The sequence below is a fragment of the Neophocaena asiaeorientalis genome, unplaced genomic scaffold (assembly GCF_003031525.2).
Source record: "Neophocaena asiaeorientalis asiaeorientalis breed wild unplaced genomic scaffold, Neophocaena_asiaeorientalis_V1.1 scaffold508, whole genome shotgun sequence".
Classification (NCBI taxonomy): Eukaryota; Metazoa; Chordata; class Mammalia; order Artiodactyla; family Phocoenidae; genus Neophocaena; species Neophocaena asiaeorientalis.
The window spans coordinates 1,485,048-1,507,174 of NW_020172179.1; the positions used below are offsets into that span (position 1 = coordinate 1,485,048).

The 22,127-nt window shown below is 35.8% G+C and overlaps 1 protein-coding gene across 1 annotated transcript in view; it reads right to left on the bottom strand.

Annotated features, from left to right (window-relative positions):
* The window catches only part of COG5 (component of oligomeric golgi complex 5), a 269,636-nt gene that overhangs the window by 24,013 nt on the left and 223,496 nt on the right, over positions 1–22,127 (bottom strand). The window contains exons 15-18 of the mRNA XM_024761085.1: positions 15,223–15,333; positions 13,698–13,760; positions 4,998–5,101; positions 1,017–1,254 (exon numbers count right to left, since the gene is read on the bottom strand). Coding sequence (XP_024616853.1) covers positions 1,017–1,254; positions 4,998–5,101; positions 13,698–13,760; positions 15,223–15,333 — 516 coding nt within the window. The remainder of the gene's footprint in view (positions 1–1,016; positions 1,255–4,997; positions 5,102–13,697; positions 13,761–15,222; positions 15,334–22,127) is intronic.

A 22,127-nucleotide genomic window follows, 5' to 3' on the forward strand; every position in this document is an offset into this window, starting at 1 on the left:
TGTGTACCTGTTCCTTATTGTAACTGTCAGGTATGAGTGCGCGTCTACAACCACCGCCTGGTACAAGCAGCCTGCCACATCCTTTCCTCGGAGTAGGAATAATGAACCAAGACTTGCTCCCAGATACACACAGGAATAAAGAGGGACATTACAATTTGTCTATCTTTATAAACAGGAAGGATCTGGCACACCGCTAGGAATAATCCATTCGAATAACTATTTAGACTAGTAAAGCTAACAGCTTTCGAAGGCTTAAAAAGTAAGTTCACCTTTGACGTGCTATGTAAATATGAATTGTTTCTGAATCTTTTTTTAATGAAAGTGGATGTATGAGGTGTTTTTTCTCTGCCTCTGATACTATATTTATAAGGCTTTTTTAAAAGTCTGTCTAAAGGACAAAGAAAAAAACCTTTCTATAAGAGCTGATTATGGTTCTGCTATTTTAATGTGACTCTACCTCATTCACATCAGATAGTGTGGAATGACTTCAAGGTGGCCACGCACAGGAAAGGTACTCTTATTTAACAGAGGGGGATCAAATAATTCACCTGGTCCTCTGTGCTTCTAAATGAATTAGAACACCGCCCTGGAGAACCATGCATGTGTCAGAGATCTTTCTCTTTACGTGACAACAGACAGCCTTTTTCTACTGTTTGAAGGATAAATTTCATTGTCTATATTATTTTCCAACAAGGTTAATCAATTATTCTTATCAGTACTGACCTGGTGGGATAATAAAATAGTGAGAAAGCCCCATGTTATGTAAAAATGGGAAATGCTGCTCTACTGTGGGACAAACGACTTAGCTTAACCTTGAAATATCAAAGATGACTGATGATCCTTTTGTTAAAGACAAAGTAAAAAAAAGCTGGTATGAAAGTATCTTTAAATTCTTTCCTTTTTTCACATTAAAAACTTTCTTCAGTTAAAAAACTGAAGACCATAGATGATCTTTTATTTAATGGATAATACTGAGGCTGAAACATTTTCCCCTTTGTAGCTATGCATCAATTTACCTGCGCAAAATCAGCAGCAAGACGCATTTTCCCACCTTCACCAAGAGGTCTTATGAGACTGGCATTTCGGATGAAGAGTTCAATGGCTCTTTGGGCAATAGCTTCAGTGTTGTCAAAGACAAAATCCAAGCATTCAAAGTGTTTAAAGTAGTCACTCATAACTCTGGCGATAAAACCTTGAAGCTCCTTCATGTACAGAGAACAGGGAACATCAGGCTTTCCTGAACTGGGTAATGATCTGCAAAAGAAAAAATCAGCCAGTACACTAAAAGGCACTATTTGATATTTGTCTCCCCACTCTGCCTGCTATTTCACTCCTAAGCAATTTTTTACTTTAAAAAATTGGTAGGAAAGGCATTGTTTATTTTTGCTAAAAGTCAAAGAGCATAAAACAATCTTTAGATTATATTCTAAAGACTGTTTTAGGATGCTAGGAAGATGACTGAAAGAATCTTGGAATCTATTTACCAAAAGACTATTAAAAATGAAACAGACAACCATCTGTCTTGGATGATTCGCAGAAGTGCCTTATGCACAATGACCTTTCAAGGTCTCTTCCAGCTTTACGACTTTCCATCCACTCACGTGGTTTGCCTGGTTAGTGAATAAATCAGTATTAGATACTGAAATAGGATTTTACACTTGGTGGCAACAGAAAATGCTGCCTTCCCCAAACAGATTCTTGGCAAAGATATCTCTGCTCTTGTGCTATTTAATCCAATCAGTCCAATAGTAGAATTCTGACTGTGGAACTGGTTATGTAACAATACACATGGTATGCAATTTTTTCCTCCCAGATGATGTTTGGAAAGGCTTTAATTTGGATCAACAGATGATGCCAGCTGATGCTCCATGAGATACTATTTATAATTTATAAGTGTTTATAATTGCTCTTTAAAGAATATATGAAAAGAATGTGCAATATTTATAGGAAAGAAGAGTTATGCCAAAATTAGAAATCACCTGATATTAATTAGCGGGCCAGTGAGATCACTGGCTATATAATGCTGAATCTTTTTTTCAAAAAATAAATCATACTCTGAGAATGATGCAGAGAAATTGGCAATGGTCTAGGGAAGAACAACAGATATGATTCAAATGCCTAGAGCAAGAGAATGAGGTGGACTTAATTATTTTAAAATACAGCAATGGTTATTATAAATGGGATGCTAACCAAAGGTCTTCCACATCCAGAGAGCAGACAGAAATAGAGAAAGCATGCTATGTTCCAGCAGGAAGAGACTTTGTTCAGGTGTAAGAAAGAATGTCCTAAATATGGCAAGGCCATTGAGGGGCATAGTGGAACACTGCTGTTTGCAATATCATAGGGTGGAACGCTGCTTGGTACAGAGGACAGGGACAGCCTTAGTAAGAGATGGCAATCTTCACGTGGGGTTTGGTTTTGCCAGATTCAGACCATCATGGCCTATCTTTATTCAGGTTTTGTCAGTCCAAAAGGCTAGGTTAAAAAAAAAAAAAAAGGAACAAATCTCTTTCTAATCTTATGCTTTATCAAAAGCACTGTCATTATCTTGGTACTACTCTGGAGGATTGTTTCAAGAATTCTAATCTGGTTAGGTGATATGATTTCCTTGATGATTAGAAAATGATATACTAGACCAGGTTCTGTAAGCATGTGTCAATGTAAGTAAAATAAAATGATCTATTAGAAAAATTCTGAAATATGTATTATCAATTCTCAGCATGGATTAGAAGTTTGACTCAAATTTACTAGAATATAAACCTTGCTTGGCAATTGCTAAAGCTCAGTTTTCCCAGTTACGTCAAACCTTTTAGTAAGAGGTTCTCAACTGATAAAGTGAGCAGAAATGTCACGGTCTTTGTAATGAGAGCCCGCATACAGAGGCAGAAGGCAGAAGGACTAAAACAAACACACGCCTGAGAAGCGGCACCAGTTGTTCTGGGGTCAGTGTGTGTTCTCCCCTCCTCAGAGATGCTCATCCACCACTTCAAGGATCTAGGGTCCTCCTACTGTTACTGACTTCCCTCTCCCATTCAAAGCTGATATCAAGACACGAGTCATTTTACATTAAATAACAGAATTTCAATCAATGTACTATGTCAGACATTTACAATTTAAGCTTTATCTAATTTGGAAAGAAACACACAGGTCCCACTAAATACATTTAAAATACCAGGAAACTGTGTTGAGGATTACTTTTTAATTAGCAGTGGATTCTGTAATCATACTACAAATAAGGTTGGCCCAGAAGGTAAACCTGATTTATTCCTTTTACCGTGAGAAGGTGTGAAGGGCTTGAAGGGGCAGGTATTCATTATTGTTTTTCCAAGTGTGATCCCGGAAGATGGCCCTACTATAAAAGTGATTCCACTTGCTGAACAGTGTCATCCAATGTCATCTTATATTTCATATAAGCCATACATATATGAAATGATATGACAGAATTACTAATAACAAGGTTCTAGAAAGTGGGAAAATTCCTGCCATGAATGCTCCACACTCCTGTATGGCCATGTATGGAAAATAACTTTCAGTGGCACCTCAAATGTCTGCTGTACAGAGAGAGTGAGCTGAAATGGAGCCATTAATGGCCATTTGGGGAAAAAAATTGAGGACAATGTTATACATCTTAAAATAATGCTGCATACCTGTGGCAACCTAACAGTTAAAGAACCAATCTGGCTCACTAGTATTTAAGCAAACTAATAAAAACATATCTACTTGGGAAACCAACTTTTAATGTCTAATGTGTTATCTGCAGGCACCAGCTGTGGCTCATCAATACAGTTACTCAAGTAAGCACCTGACCACTCTTATTAGAACAAGCCTTCAAAAATTACTCCAGTTTTGCTTCCTTTTCAGAGGCATTGATGATTGGTCTAACCCGGACATTTCAGATCATTTCTGAACAAAATTCATTTCCTCCCAAATACTGGTAATCAGCAGTTTTATATTCCTGTCTCCAAATACCACAGCATTTTTGTGTAGAATCCACCTTACCCTCCTGTGCTTCATACCATTATTAAAAATAGGGACTGACCTTTTCACCTTTCAAAAGATACTTTGGAAATGAAATAATAAATGATTTGAAAAATTAAAACACAGTGTAATAATCACATAGTTTTTCTACGAACAGCTAGACTAGTGGCTAGAAATTTAATAAAGTAGACACACTATTAAACAACATGGACATAGAGAAACAGGGCAGCTAAAAAATACTAACTAACTATGAGCTAGGAATAAAAAACATATCTACGCTAATATATGAATATTTAGCTCTAGAGTACGGTTACGTTTTTTTAAAAAATCACACTAAGCATGTGCACATAACTATTTCGAATTCTCCACAGTTCTCTAATACACTAAGTCAAAACCATTTTACTTAAAAAGATTTCAGTAAACAGTAAGCTAGGAACTATGATTCTTATTCTCAAGACACACATGATACGGATAAGCAGTATACATATGAAAGAGCTGTGGAATAATACCAAATTGCTTATGGCTAGGAGTGACATGACCAGATTAGACTGCCACAAGACTCTGACAAGGAAAATCATCTTTGCAGGGGGTTGGGCAGGACCTTGCCCTCAAAACCAGGGCAGGAATCGGACTAGCAGAGTGACAGAGGCAGGACATTTTATACAAGGAATACCCTGCCAATACCAGAGGCTCAAGTACAGCCTATTTGTGAGAAGTAAGGAAAAAGATATAATTGCAAAGAGGAGATAGTACCAAATGTCCTGAAGTGCTAAGCTGAGTCCTGCAGATGTTAATGGTTCCATGTTTCAATGACAGGAGAGAAATGATGACAAGAAGAACTGAAAAAATTTAATCTGCTAATGGTGCTCAATGAATAAAGTAGGATAAGGATGGAGGCCAATCCCATCACAAGAGGAACAAGGTTCTAGATTGGTAGAGACTTAGGGAGTAGAGGTGGAGGTGGGAATGAAAAACAAATGCACTGAAGCTTAGTGAAAACTTTGGTTGGAAGTCATTACCCAGAAAAATCCTCTTGATGCATAGTGATGATGATGGCCTCTATAGCATCTCCCACGGAAGTCAGCAAGGGCTGCACAGCATTTCCCATAAGAACATGGACCACCTGAAAAGAAGATTAAGTTAAGGAGAGGCAAACTTTAAATAGATCAAACACAGAATCTGAAATATGAGAAGCATTTTGACTAAAAGTTTTCACATTATATCAAATTCAAACTATATGCAGTTTAACTATAATACCCAACAGAAGTCTGCTCTTCTCCTAACTGCTGTCAGTAATGATGTTTAAAGCTTAAAATATGTGGAACATGGAGCTGAAAACTTTCAACTCCACCACTTTTCTCTTATTTTCAAAAAGTTGAGCGCTCAAATGAAGCCCTGGAGAAAGAAGAAGAGAGGGGTAGTGCCACTTAGGCAGCAAAGATCACATGAACACACTTTTTTTTTTTTCTAATTTCCATTCATTTATTCTTTATATTATTTTTTTAACATCTTTATTGGAGTATAGCTGCTTTACAACGTTGTGTTAGTTTCTGCTGTATAACAAAGTGAATCAGCTATATGTATACATATATCTCCATATCCCCTCCCTCTTGCAGAACACATTTTTTAAAGTTTCTGAAAAGACTGAGGCAAGACCAAAAGTAATTCTTCAAAATTGGAACATCATATGCTTTTGACCAGACTGAATATATTAAATATATTAAATATATCAGTGATTCTTAGAGGGCAGAACAGTTAGCCTTTTCATGGATTAGATTTCTATTTAGAGTTCTACAGCAGTGAGTCTCAACTGGGGGCAATTTTGCTCCCCAGAGGATATCTGGCAATGTTTCAAGACACTTCTGATTGTCACGACCAGGGTGGGGTAAGGGTTTGCTACTAGCATCTAGTGGACAGAGCACAAGAGACGCTGCTAAACACCCTGCAGTGCACAAGACAGTCCCCCACGACAGAGAACTACCAAGCCTAGAACATCAATAGTGCTAAGGTTCAGAAACTGTTCTCCTGTGAGGTATAATTATCAATTAGGTTATATAAGACCCTAGGCCTTAGTTATAAGTTTTTAGTGTGAAAATATGACTGGGCCTCAGTAAATATTCAAAATCTAAATTTTAAGTATATTATATGTGCTTCAGTCATGATTACATACAATGAAGATGGATGACTCTGGCTCATACAAATGACTGAAATCAGTGAGAAAAGGTTAAATAGGACCCTTATTCATGAAATTCCTAAACATCATCTCCAGCCCTTAATCTCTGATAAAAATAAACATGTATACAGGATTGAGAGAGACATGCGCTCCGCATTTTCTCTCTAAGCCCTCTCCCCTCAATCCCTTGGCTCTCCTTACTGAAATAAAGGATGAAAACAAACAAAAACAAACAAAAAAAAAAAGAGAGAAAGAGTGTGCATGTGTGTGTGTGTGCGTGTGTGTGTGTGTGTGTATGCACTTACAGTGTGCCCTCAGGGAGCTCACAATCTAGTGACAAAAGGTAACAAGTTGTAGTGATATCAGTGCTCTACAGAGTGCTATGGGAAGATGGGAGAGACACCCAACTTATATTGAAAGGATTTAAAAAACAAAAGGTGTTGTGTGAACTGAATTTCAAAGATCAAAATGGGTTAAGAACCAAGTGTGTGTGTTGGGGGAGGGTGGGAGGCTGGTGGGGGCCATATGCCAAAGGCACAGGAGCCTAGGGAAGTTGACACATTTGGGGAACTGCAGGTGTTCAACACAGGGTATGAGGTGGCTGCCTATGTGGTAGAGAGACAGAGAGCAGATGTACTCTGCGTAGGCTGCTAAGGAGATGGGAATATATCCCGAAGGGACTAGGAAACCAACAATGAGTTTTAAGCAATGAAAAAAAAACCGTGGTTAAAGCTTTGAACTGGGGAAAAATCATGCTGGACAGCAGAGTAGATAAATTAGACTAAAGTCGGGAGGATACAGTAGGAGTATAGATGCAAAGTGGTGAGTGCGTGAACCAAATCAGAGGCAGCAGGAACAGAGATGAGGAGACAGGGTGGAGACACCGGGAAAGGAAACAGAGGACTTGGGAATCAGATGTGAGAAATATGGAATGTAAAGACTGAAGGGTACACTCAGATTTTTTTTCTTTAATGACTTGGTGGCATTATCAACTGAATGCGTAAATGCAGACGCAGCTGGCTGATTTAGGGACGGAGGGAGAAAATAATGAGTTCAGTTTTGGACACGAGTTTGAAGGACTTACAGGGAAATCCACATGGGCTATCTAGTAGGTGCTGAGATCTTTACAGCGGTAGTTTCTGGCAAGTTTTGACTAGATATGGTTGTCTTTAGCTTTTAAGAGGGGAGATGAAGCCAAAAGAGTCAATGAGATCCCAGGGGATGATTTGTAGAATAAGGCCAAATGCCATTTTAAGGTCATCCAGAAGAGGAACCTTTGACGGATTAAGAGGGGTAATAGCATGTATTTAGTATAGGTCACGTGCTGGATAATGTGCTATGGGCTACGCAAGTAATCATCCCACTGAAAACTCAATTATTCCTTCCTCTAAGAATTACAAAAATCTCTAACTTACAGATGTGGAACCTAAAGTAATTTGTAGATAGGGAAACTAAAGTCAAGTTAAGGAGGTGTCCAAAGCCATCCAGTGGAAGAGCTGGGATTTTCTAGGTGCATTTGACTCCAATGAGCTTTTGGTTATATCAATGTGTATATACTGGGCAGAGAAGTTAAGAAGAGATCCTGGAATACAGTGAAAATAAATAGGAGATTTCAAGAAGGAAGGGCAAGTTTTCTATGCTAGTATGAAGGAGTGAGTACCTAACTACAGATCCTCCTACAAATAATCATGGAAAAATACCAAAAACAAAACAAAAAAACCCACTGGAGGCTTCTGGAGATGGAAAAATGCAATTAGTTTTAGAGGGGTGTGTAAATATATAGCAAGCAGAAGAGACTGAGTTTTCCCTTTTTTGTGATTCTGCTCTGAGAGTGACTATAGTCATGGTAGTGGCAAGGCTGGGTGGCTAAAACTCTGAGAGAAAAACCAAACCAAACCAAACCAAACCTACAGTCGTTCAGGTCAAAGGAACAAGGGGAAGGAGGCCTGGTTCAACCAGGGCTGCTGGAGAGTGAGAGGGGAACCTCAGAAAGGAGAGAGCCAGAGAAGAAGAAAGCCTATTTTTCTATGTGTGCACTCAGCACTAGTCTTCAGCTGACTTGACCATGCGTGTACAAGGCAAACTACAAATGGCTTGCAACTCAGGCTTAAAGAACTATACTGAGATCTGAGACACAGCCAACTGCAGGTTTGACAGTGCACAATTTGAGTCTAAACAAGCTAATTAACTGCTAAAGCAATGGTCAACATTTTTAGGAGCAATATATAAAAATACTGAGTCTATACAACACAACGTTCACATTGTCTAGGATATATTAAAATGACTACATACAAAAAGCTAGGAGATGTTGTCAATTCTAAATGGAAAAGACAATCAATAGCTGCCAACTGTGAAATGATCCAGACTCTACAATTATCAGGCAAGAACCTCAGTGAGGTAGAGAAAAAAATGCCCATAATAAATAAAGTAATAGGAAATCTCAGCAGAGTGACTGAAAGCGTAAAGAAGAACCAAAATGGAAATGTTAAGCTAAAAAACTTATACTACATGCAGTGAGATGTAAATGTACTTAAGTAAATGCAAAGTTTCTATATTTTATGTGATACAGTACAATATTAACTCTAAAAGACTGTGGAAAGTTAAGGATGCATGTATCTATAGAAGAGCAACTAAAAAGAAAATGAAGAAGAGGTATAGGTAAAAATCTAAGAAATAAATTAAAATGAAATTAAAAAAAATAACTAATAATCAAATAATCCAAAAGGTGGCAGAAAAGGTGGAAAAGAGGAAATAAAACAGAGGAGACAAACAAAAATAATAAAACTATATACCTAAATAAAACCTTATTGATAATTATACTATGTTAATGGATTAAACACTCCAATTAAAAGGCAGGGATTATCAGAACAGAAAAGAGGCAAGACCCACTGTATATTGTCTTCAAGAGGCGTACTGAAAAAAATAGACACAGGAGTTGAAAGTAAATGAACAGAAGATAGAGTAGTTAAATTAATATCAGATAAAACAATGCATGACAATAAGTATTAAAGCTAAAGAAGGATATGTCATAATGACAAAGGGTGTTCAACAGAAGGCATAAAAATGATAAATACTTATATAACAGAGCTTCAACGCAGCTAGTAATAGAGCTTCAAAACGGAGGAGTCAAGAATCAACAGAATGAAAAGGAGATATAAACAAGTTCACAATCATAGAAAATTCTAACCCCCATCTTTCAGCAATTGATAGAACTACATAAAATACCAGTAGAGGCATATAAAATCTGAACACATCACTACACCTTAACTGATATTTACAGAATGATACTAAACTGAAGATTATATGTTTTTGTCAAGTACACATGGTTCATTCATCAAGACAGACCACATGCTAGACCATAATACTCAATACATTTAAAAGGACTGAAATCATACAGAATATGTTTTCTGATGGTAAGAGAATTAAATTAGAAATATCACAACACTGTAAATCAACTATACTTCAATAAAAGAGTGATTAAAAAAAAGAAAACAGGGCTTCCCTGGTGGCACAGTGGTTGAGAGTCCACTTGCCGATGCAAGGGACACAGGTTTGTGCCCTGGTCCGGGAAGATCCCACATGCCACGGAGCGGCTGGGCCCATGAGCCATGGTCGCTGAGCCTGCGTGTCCGGAGCCTGTGCTCCCCAACGGGAGAGGCCACAACAGTGAGAGGCCCGCGTATCGCAAAAAAAAAGAAAACAATAAGGTATCTAGAAATACCACAAAAAATTAGAAATTAAAAGAAAAAACCATGAATCAAAGAAGAAATCACAAAGGAAATAGAAAAGATTTCAAACTGAATGAAGATAAAAGTGCAACATAAGAAAATTGGAGGGAAATTTACAACTTTAAATTTTTTGGGGGGGCGGGGGTCTAAAAATCAATGGTATAGGGTCTCAAAAAAACAAACAAAAAAGGCAAAGAAAATCCAAAATAAGTAAAAAAAAAGACAAAAGCAGAAATCAGTGAAATAGAAAGACAAACAGCAGAGAAAATTAATAAGCCAAAAGTTGGTTCTCTGAAAAGAGCAATGAAATTGATAAACCCACAGCTAGACTGATAAAGAAAAAAAAAGAGAACACAAAACATCAGTATAAAAAATGAAGAGGTTATCACTATAGGTCCTATAGACATTAAATGGAAAGTTAAAGAATATTATGTACATTATTCTGATAAATTAGATAACTTAGATGAATAGACAAGTACCTTAAGTCACAAAGTATCAAAGCTCACTCCAGAAAAAAGATAACCTGAATAGTCCTGCATCTATTAAACAAATTAAATTTGTAGTTATAAACATCCTACAAAAAAACTACAGGCCCAGATGGCTTCACTGGTGAATTCTACTAAGCATTTAAGGAGAAAACAATACAAATTCTACACAGATTCTTTCAGAACATGGAAAAGGAGGAAACATTTCCAAAACCAGACAAAGAATTACAAAAGAGAAAACTATATACCAATATCCTTATGACCACTTTAACAAAAATTAAGTAAATCAAATCCAAGAATACATAAAAAGGCTAATACATCATGATCAAGGTTGGTTTGATATTTGAAAATAAATTCCTGTATTTTATTAACAGAATAAAGAGGTAAAACTGTATGATCATTTTATACAGAAAAAGTTATTTGATGAAACACCACCATTTACAATTTTAAAAAGTCTCAGTAAACCAGGAATAGAAAAGAACTTGTTTAAAACAGCCTCCTTTAAGTAGTAAAATAAACACTGAGTGCTTTCCGCCAGGTCAGGAACAAGTAGACAAGTCCACTCTCACCTGCTCTAGGCAACATAGTAGTGGAGGTCCTAGCAGGTGAAACAAGGCATGGAAAACAGGCATCAAGACGAGAAAGGAAGAAATAAAACTGCCTCTATCTGTATTATGATATGATGGTGTACACAGAGAACTTTACAGCTGGGTGAGGTTTCCCACTTAATGGAACATATAAAACAGAGAAGAGAGCATTGTGGGGAATGCCTTCATGTAAAGGATGGGTAGAGGATTAATAACTACCACAGGAAACTGAGAAAGGATACTAGATTATATTTCATAAGCTCTTTACAAAGCAGGGAAGTGCTTGCCTAAAATAGCAAAGATTACAAAAATACTGAAGCCTCAACAATGCAGAATATTCCCGTATATAGAACATCAAACCCACACAATAAGGGAGAACTGTCATATATAAACTTTGTAATATACTATCTGCACAAGATGATCTCAGTAACAAATGGATCAGAATTATTGGGCTAAGGTGCTTAAATGCTACTTATAGCTGAGGTAGTTATAATGAAATGACTCTAAATGTAAAATCATTAATATTAATTATGTCATCCATGACATAGGAGATAATGCTTGTAATATGAGATGATGAACTTTGAACCTAAAGTAACATTTAATTTTGGATAAAATCTCAACAAGGTAGAGGAGACTATTATGTGTCTACCTATATTTTTTAGTAAGTAAAAAAGTATGTTTAATATTTTTTCCATCAAATAATAAAAGCACACAGATTTTTGGTTCTTGGGTTGCACTTATGCATTGTAACATCCTAATTCAAAGTGATGCAGTAAGTTTCCTACAATTTTATGAAAATTCAAGATTCTCTTTTTTTGCTTTGAGTCAGAGGATTCTGTTTGTTCTTCACTTATTATGCCATAAAGATTTTTAATGAAATTTAATTAAAAAGCAAGGCCAAAACTGTTTCACTGAGGTCTGTTAACATAAGAAATTCAGTCTCTAATTGACAGGGCCACTGCAGGAGGAGGGCCGTGAACAGACCGGTAGTCGTCTCTTACCCAGTTCTCAAAGGCAAAACTGGCGAAGCCTCAGCAAACTGCGGTGCCCAGCAACATCAGACACCAGTCCTGGTGAGCAAACCTCAGAGTGAAGGCCACAGCTCAAGATGAGGGCAATTTCCCCTGCACTGGCCTCAACCCCCAGCCTAAAGTGACTAATACGAAGAATAACCTTTATTGTAAGTTAAAAATACAGACACAGAAAGTCTACCCAACACTGAATTACAGTGTCTGAAGAACTTCTATTTTTGACTTGTCCAGGAGACTTTCATCATCAGGCAAAGTGTAGGCAACTCTCTCTTAACCTACAGAATGGACTTTCTCAAACCACGTGTATAAGTGCATATTCTATATATATACAATTATATGTGTGTATATATTTATAAATGATTATATAGTATGTATGGGGTACAATGTAAAATGTTACTTATCTTGGGTAGTGATCAAAAAATGTTTGACAGCTATGGCCAGAAGATAAAGACAAATGAGTAACTACATATTGAAAAAAAAAAAGACTACATGTATTCCCTGCCTGGAAGCAAGAATAAAACAAGCCTTTTGGTTTGTCTTATTGGCCCGATTTTACAGTATTTTTTGATTATCAATAAACTGGACAACTCTTACTAAAAACAATTATTTTTATTATGGCAGCTCTAATACTACTTCATCATAATGAGATAAGTACATTGGGAAAAAGAAAAGGATTCAGAGAAAACATCCAAGCGTACTTTTTCTATGTTGGAGGAAAACACTGTCTCCTCCTACCTCATATATGAATTTAGTGTCCTTAAGTTTTGCAGCCTTAAATCCCCATCCATGTCATCCATGGACAGCACTTGACCTCGGAATTTCCCTTCTCCTTCAGGACTTGTGACACTGTCCTCTCCCAATTTTCTTCCTCAATGATTGTTCTTTCTTTGTATCCTCTTTACTCTCTGAATATTTCTCCTTGGAGTTTACTGGTGGTAGACCATCTCTCTTTCTCCTTCCCTCTTTCTCTCTCTTAACTCTACCCAAGTGATCTAAATTCAATCTAACAGTTGACATTTACTACCTTTGTGTAGGTATACTGTACCATTTTATATCAATAGATGCAGAAACTAAGGCAAGAGAAAACTATTAACTTGTCTGAGGTCATACAGCTAGTTAGATAGTTGAGATGGGATTCATACTCAGGCAGTTGAGCTCCAGAGTCTTTATTTTACTATGTGGCCTTAGCAGAGTTTCCAGGCCTTGGCATAACTGACATTTTTGGGCCTGATAATTCTGTGCTGTGGGGAGCTGGCTTGTGCACTGCAGGATGCTTGACAGGATTCCTGGTGCTAGATGCCAGGAGCACCCCACTCCAAGTCATGACAATCAAAAATGTTTCCAGATGTTGTTAAATGTCCCATAGGCGACAAAAATCGCCCTGGTGGAGAACCACTGCTTTACTGGGATAATACTGGGCTGCACTGCCCTGAGACACAGTGCATACTTATAACTCTCTTGCTTCTCTTGCTTATGATACAATTATCATAAATACAACACAGTCTGTAGACACCAGCAGGGTCTATTTTTAAATTCTAGAAAAATATAAACACACATGTAGCCTCTCTCTTTAGGATAATCATCAACATGCTACTTTGGCATATGGAGAAGATTCTGAATTATTTTTAAAATGTGACATCTCCCACTCATCCAAACAAATAATTCTAAAACCTATTCCAATCTATAGAGTCAAAGATTAAATTACATTCTTTTACCTTTAGGGCTGAAATTATAGTTTGCTCAGCTGCTGGTGGGAATGAGCTCTGACTGGAAACCACCTAGAACAAATCCAGTTATAGTTTTGCTTATTTATTTTTATAAATACTAATTTTGATCATCACATGATAAAACTGTTTCCACAAGCCACATATAAAATATTATCATTACTTTAGAGTAGTATCTCATACATGTTTTAAAAATCCATTAGTGTTTAGTAGTTAGGATAGGTTTAAAAATGTTTTCCTGTATAAGGCAAATATCTACTTCAAATAACTGAAACATTAAGAATTCTAATAGCTAGCTTTCCTTAATTATAAAGTTTTAACTGAAAAAGTCAGTTTAAAGCCATATTACTTATTTCTTAAAAAAAAAAAATCACCCTTTGTAGGCTGACTATAATGTTTAACAAGTAAATGTCAAATGTTTCCCTTTTTACAAATCAATACCAACATTATGAAAATTCTGAAATGATCAATAAAGACATTTAAATCAGGCTAAATAAATACAACTTTGCATTGCTTTTGGTTCTTTAGAGTAATAATTAAAGGAAATGGAAACTATATCATATATTCTTTTCATTTACTTTTGTTATTTACTTTTCTGAGATTTACCTGTTAATAACCCTTTAAATATATTTTGTTTAGTGTGCAAAATACAAATTTTGGAAACCCCTAATTGATAAAAGGACTTGTTAAAAAATTTAAGTAAATGAAAAACTGTCACTTATAATTATTCTAAAATACAATCTAGCATATAAAAGCTCATATTAGAGGTCAAGGTTTTAAAAACATCATCTAACCTTTGGCTTTTTCAGGTCTTCTACCTATCTCTCTACTTACCAAATATCTTGAAAATCATTAATAGAGAGTAAACACAAGCAACTCAAGAATCAAAGAAGGGGTTGAAAGTGTTGCTTTCCTAATAATTATGTTTACAGTTCATCTTAGACATAATATACAAAGGCAAACAAGTTAAAATTCAGTCACTTTTTAAACAAGTATTAGATCAATAGCAAAAAAAAATGTTTTTTACTCATAAATAGCCTTCAATGATTATAACATACGAGTTCACTGTTTTTAATGCATCTCCTCCCCCACTTTTTTGTACAAAGGTAGAACCTTTCTGACATGTTAGAGGGCTTACGAGTTCTTACTATTACTAGATTTGCTATAATTTACTACCACCCATATGATACCAAATTATGTGGTTTAATGGGTATAAAACACAAGTAATTTACCTTTAAATCATCTGTTCAATAAACTTAACTATACCAAGCAATCTTGAGGATCTATAGTTCATGTGTTTTAAATTAACTGTACAGACAAAAAGTCATACAAACAACAGAGGCCAGGATCAAAGACTGTTTAGAAAAAGTTCATGCCTCAGCTTATTTTACAATCACATTTTCATTGTATTCTTCTGCAAAAAATTAAATAACAACTCATTATTGTCTAAATTTAAGGCAAGAAGAAAGAAGAACTTGAAATTAAGTCAAAAGAACTTAATTAAAATAAAGGTTACCTTTGTTACCGATTGGTGCAACTTATATAGTGAATTCACTACTGCCACATTTCTTCTCTGCCCTTCGGTAAGAGGTCCAATCACCTGACTTGCATCTCCTTGGGTGGAGAGCTGTAAGAATTCAACACAAAAAGAAATTACCAAAATGATAGTTCATATTTACTGGGGGGAAGTTCATGGTCCCCTGAAAAAGAAAATGTTAATTGGAAATATTCAGGTCAAGCTTTGGACTTTAGGCATAGCCAGGCACCTCTGTAGATTTAACACCATGGACCTGGAAGCCTAATTAGTCTTGCATAGCAAGAACATCCTTCATCAGTACTTCATAGCTGGTGGACTCCTGAGGTAAGTGCAACCTAAAAGCCCAGGATGTGCTGTTATTTTGATACATCAGCATAGTATTTCTAGGGAATACCTTCTGCCAACAGTTTTTCTATTAAAAAACTGAGAAATAAGCCATCCAAAAAAAGAAACCAGAGAAGGAAGGAAAAAAGAAGGAAGGGAGGGAGGAAGGAATAAAAGTAAACCTACATCCTATGTACATTTGACAGCCATCATAATAGCCTAATGAAATGAGTGGTAAAAAGAGGGTATTACACTCATTTTTTCGTAGATTAAAAAGGAAGTTGCTTAGGATTATACCGTGTATGGATGATCAGTAGGAGTGGTACTAATGCATTTTAGGGAAAAGGACATGGAATTTTTACTGAATTAATCTAAAACTATTATAGTTCCATTTAAGAAAAAAATCCACCTACAAACGATTCTCATATTAATCAGGTTTTAATCCAATCCTCTACAACAATTATTATTTAAAGGTCAATTAAACTTGATCAGGAAAATAAAACATGAGGCAAGTAACTATACATATGGATGCACATCTCAAACATGAAAAATTGGCCTTTTACGGAAGAGGTGAAAATAAGAGCATCTTCCCTTTGTTATAGTGATAAAAATAAAATATGAGAGAAAGAAATACTGTTTTTCTTTCTACTCTCCTTTGATACACACACATAAATTTTCAAAATTAAATTCCCACTTTATCAATTCCTACTTACGGCAACAAAATACAATTTAAAAACATAAAAAACTGCATTTAAAATAAAGAGAATAATCCTTCATTGAAGTTATAATCCACAATGATGGCTTTAAGTCAACATGAAGTTTTCTGACATTAGGTTAAATAACTCCAACTTATTTTGCCTTTCCTCACGGACAGATAGTTACCAAATTACAATCAGGTTGTGTCCTAAATGGTCACTTGTAAGTTAGTAGGCTGAAAAAAAAAAAAGCTGTATTTTTCCTGTAGAAACTATGTTAAAAATCAATGGTTAGACCTCAGATGAGCCCATATAGCCCAGTTTAATCTATAATGTGGTAAACTAATACTAATAGAAGCTCTGAGCTCCCAGGAGACAGCAGATGATGGGCTCCGAGCTATGTTGAGGGTGGGGAAAAGCTCCTGAAGCCACTTTGGAGACTGTAGTGGCAATGGTCAGTGGCATCAATGGTTATCGTAGACTCAGGGGTTAGATGCTAAATATGTACCTGTCTATAATAGGCATTTAAAAACTATGAGTTCTAGCTGTACAATTTTTAAAAATCCAATCTCTCTTCTCTTGAGATTCTCTCCAAATAATTTTGAAGTGATAACAAAGAAATGGGAAAAGAACCTTTCTGATGCTATCTTATTTCCACTTATCTTATTTTATGTATTCCATATTTAATAAAGGGACAGGCTCACTGCTAGAAAAGGATGGAGATTATTTTATTGATAATAATTGATCATAGTTTTAGGGTTTCAAAGTATAGAAAGGCCCATTTTACACCTATTAGGATAGGTGTAAGAAAAAAGACAGCTATAAGAAAAAGATAATAACAAATGTTGGCCATGATGTAGAGTAACTGGAACTCTTGTGCATTGCTGGTAGGATTTTAAAATGGAGTAGACACTCTGGAAAACAGCCTGGCAGTTCCTCAAAGGTAAACAGAGTGAAAATACACCCAGCAATTCGACTCTTAGATGTATACACAAAAGAAATAAAAACATGTATACAACTATTCACAGAAGCATTATTCCATAACATTATTCACAGAAGCATTATTCCGTAACATTATTACATAACATGTTTTGAGCATAACAGCCTCAAAATTGAAACAACCCAAATGTCAACCAACTGACGGATGGATAAATAAAAATAAGATGTAGTATATCCATACAATGCAATGTTCCTCAGCAAAAAGAAAGGAATGAAGTTCTGATACATGCTACAACATGGAAGTACCTTGAAAGTAAAAAGAAGCCACTTACAAAAGGCCACATATTAAATGATTATATTTACATGAAATATCCAGAATAAGCAAATCCACAGAGACAAAAAGTAGATTAGTAATTGGAAGAGGGGTAAATGGGGAGTGATTGCTAATGGGTAGGAGGTTTCTTTTTGGGGTGATGAAATGTTCTAAAGTTGATTGTGAATATACTAAAAAACAATGATTTCTACACTTGAAATGGGTGAATTATATTTTAATAAAGCTGGTTTTTAAAAAGTATAAAAATAAAAATTCCCACACTACAAGGGTTATCAATGAATACCTCGAGAGCCTAGTGAAAACTAAGGTTAAGATTAGATGGCTCAGTTAAATAAATCTACAAAGTTCAATGAAGAAAATACTATAGTTACAGGAACAAAACAATGATAATATAAAAGAACTAAAAATGAAATATCACTGTGCCAAAACCAAAGAACAAAATTTAAACATCAAAGTGAAAATATAACACTAGAAGATTGGAAACAAAAATAATATGCTGCTTATCTTGGCCTGACAGCACAGAATAGAATCAGTCCAACACCTCAGCTAAGTGGATCACCCTGTTTCTCTCCAGCACCACTCCTGTCATAAACTTTTTGCGGAAAATAATTTCAAACTTACAAAATGTTACAAAAATAAAAATAGTGCAAGGAACACCCATTTATGCTTTACTCAGATTTACCTATTGCTAACATTTTTCTCATTTGCTTTATTATTCATAGTCTTTCCTTCTCTTTCACACACACACACGTATATGCACATATTTTTTTCTGAATCATACATACATTATGGACCTTTGTCCCATTTCAGTGGATATTTCCTAAGCATAGCACTACTCTTTTACGAAACCTCAGTTCAGTCATCAACTTCATAAATTTACATTGTTAACAATACTTTTATCTGGCATCTGCCATGTTTCCAAAAAGTTCTGGTTTCTTTTAGTGGGAAGTGGTATTAGAGACCAAGATCTGGGCCCTAGGTGTGTTCACTGCTACTTACTCCTGTAAAAACTCTTAATCAATTCAATATTTATATAGATGATTGCTTCAATATCCTGGACTCTTACTTAGTTCCTTGTCTTCTTCCCCTTCAAGTTATAAAAACTATATAGTGAATTCCCATATACTGATAACCTAGACTTCACAATTAACACTCTATAATTTGTTTTATATCACATACCTATCACCTATCTTCAACTCATTTTATATTTTTGATTCATTTCAAAATAAGTTTTAGAGATCAGTATACTTAACCCCAAAACAGTTAAGCATGTGTATAATTCACTGGAATTCAATATTTACTTCCTTTTTTTTTTTTACTTTTAAGGTAAAATTTATATGTGATGAAATGCAGACATTTAGTGTACAATTCATTGAGATTTGGTAAACTGCTTTACTTGTGTAATGCTAACCACATCACTCCAGAAAGGTCCTCCATCCCACTTCCCACTCAACCCCACTCTTCTGGTTTGATAAGTCTTGGCTTTTAAGTGGGGCTACATTCACAGACAATATGGAAAGATATTTTTAACGAGTTCCAAAGACAGTATTTCACATATTATTCAGTCTTTTACCAGCTCCTGCTGCCTCCTGCTGTGTTCTTCTTGGGAAAAAATTTTTATTTTTGCTCACACATATTTTCAAAACCACTAAAAGTAAGGTACAATTTATTTTTTCTAACATTTTATTATGAACACTTAAAGACTTGCACAGTGAACACCCACATACTGACCACCTAGATTCTACAACATTTTATAACACTTGCTTATGTTATCCATCCCTCTATCCATTTTATTTTTTTAATATAAATTTATTTTATTTATTTATTTTTGGCTGTGTTGGGTCTTCATTGCTGCGCGCGGGCTTTCTCTAGTTGTGGTGAGCAGGGGCTACTTTTCATTGCGGTGCACGAGCTTCTCATTGCAGTGGCTTCTCCTGTTGCGGAGCACGGACTCTAGGCACGGGGGCTTCACTAGTTGTGGCAGGTGGGCTTAGTAGTTGTGGCTCACAGGCTCTAGAGCACAGGCTCAGTAGTTGTGGTGCACGGGCTTAGCTGCTCTGCAGCATGTGGGATCTTCCCAGACCAGGGGTCGAACCCACGTCCCCTGCATTGGCAGGTGGATTCTCAACCACTGCTCCACCAGGGAAGCCCCCATTTTATATTTTTGATGCATCTCAAAATAACTTGAAGACATCACTATATTTGTTATCACTGACTTCATCTCACTGATTAGTTTAATCTATTCTATATCTTTACATAAAGTTTTTTTGGGTATATGAATGTAAAGCTTTTTTCACTCAGCATAATGTTACTGGGTTTCACCCATGTTTGTTCCTTTTTATTGCAGTGTGATATTCCATTGTATGAATTTATCTGAGTTTGTTTTACCCATTCTCCTATTGTTCCTAGAATGTCTGCAATAAAATGAACACTAGACTTGGGAATCTAGACTTTTCTCTACCACTTGCTGAGTAACTTGTGGCTTCGATTTCTTTATCTGTAACAGGAAACTAACAATATAGTCAAGACCAAAGTATGCTTTGTAAACTGTAAAATGCCTTTGCAATGTAAGGCACTACCTTTTTTTTTGGCTACGCGGCTTGCGGGATCTTAATTCCCCAACCAAGGATGGAACCTGTACCCCCTGCAGTGGAAGCACAGAGTCTTAACCACTGGACCACCAGGAAAGTCCCAAGGCATTACCATTTTTATCTCCAGACAATTCTGTGTCTGGTTCTCATTTTCTTCTCACTTATCCTTTGCTTAGTCCTTTCCCCTACAATCCACTTCTCCAAGCTCTACCTCGCTCAGTACTGGTGAGGGACTACAGGCACAGACTAGGGCTGAGGAACTGGAAACAAAAGCCACTGAAACTATCTAGAGGTACTGACTAAATTATTTTGGCTCCTTTTTGGTTATGGTAAGAAAGCATCTTGTCCAGAGTAGGCATTCTCTATTTCAGAAGCCTCCAGCCATCTTCAGCCATTTTAACTTTTACTTTTTCAAGCTATTTCCTTCATTTGATCTCCTTAAAACTTACTTTTCACGAATTCACGTGTACGTTCAGCAAGTAGAAGATGCTCATTAGGTATCTGTTGAATAACTGAAGGGCCAGAATAATGGTTCCTCATTGCTGCTTTTTCAAAGTTCACCTTATTTGAGACGAATAAAATTGTATGGAGGTGCAAAAACACAGTTTTGGCTGTGAAGCATTAGGAACTAGGGAACTAGAAAGGTAAAAGCAGTAAGAGATTCAATATTCTAAACTATGAGAAATGTACATACTAGTGCATCATGCTACACTATTTAATAATATAGCCTGGAAAGAGTCAGAAAGCAAAAGAGCAGCATTTGAGTTTTCAAACACACACACACACACACACACACGAAAAGGAAGGGACTCCCAAGGCTAAAGGAATCCTTACTAATTAAAATGGTTCCTATGTGCAAACAACAAGACTTACTATTCCTTTTTAAGTTTAATTATCTGAAGAAAGTATTTTTCACAAATTCTAATTCTGTACACCTGCTCACTAGGAACTTTGTGTGAATTCAATGCATGAGAAACAACTGAGATTAAAGTCCTGAAACGATGATAAGTTATACTGCTAACATGAAGAATGTTTTTATATAATTTTTAATTTGTAGATGAAATGACCCCAAGATCGCCCTAACATCACAGCTGAGGGCTATAAGTAAAAGAAATAAAACTGACGATTCAAGAGGTGAGTTGGATGAGAGCTTTAAATTTCTATTCAGATAATCTACTGAAAATTACTTTTGGGGAAATTATAAAGTTGGTGATTTAGAAGAATGTCTAAAAAGAACAAGAAAATATATTACGGATTAGTTATGAGTTACATATGGTTAAGTTACTTTCCAGATATTATGGAAATACCACTAGTGTTCTATTTATCCGTAATTTCCATTACTGCTAAGAAATGTCAACGGTACAGGATAACTCCTTTTTATATGGATTTGGTCACAATTCTTCTAAACATTTCTTTGCAATCATATGTAAAACAAATGAGGAAAAACGTATGTATTAGAATTTCATAGGTTTAAAACAGAACAATGCGAAATGTATACTAATCTACAATGCTTCCTGAATAAAAACAAGTCAAAACATTTTTATATTAAATCAGATATTTTAACAAAAACTTTGAAATAAGCTCTGATCAACCTTCAGTTATGGTTGTATCTATGCTTATTTTTCTGAAAGTGGTGAGTGTATTTGGATTACAATTACCAAATTTTAAAATGTAATGTCATATTTATATTAGAACAAATTCTTTTGACCTAATGCATGCTTTTTATCCAATTTTGGAGTTCACAGCAAAAAAAAAAAATTACACGCAAAAGGCAAAGTATTATTAATGTTGTTATTCTAATGGAGTGTATAAAGGGCAAATAGCTAACTCTCCAATTGCACCCCCCACCCCCACCCCCACACACAGAAGACATCAGTAATCAACTGTGGCCCTGTTATGGCCTCGTAACACAGTGCTCCAGGTAGCAACTACAAATCTCTTAGACACAGGAGATGAAATCTATTTGTAATCCCTGAGTGATGTCATATGAGTTTTCCTGGA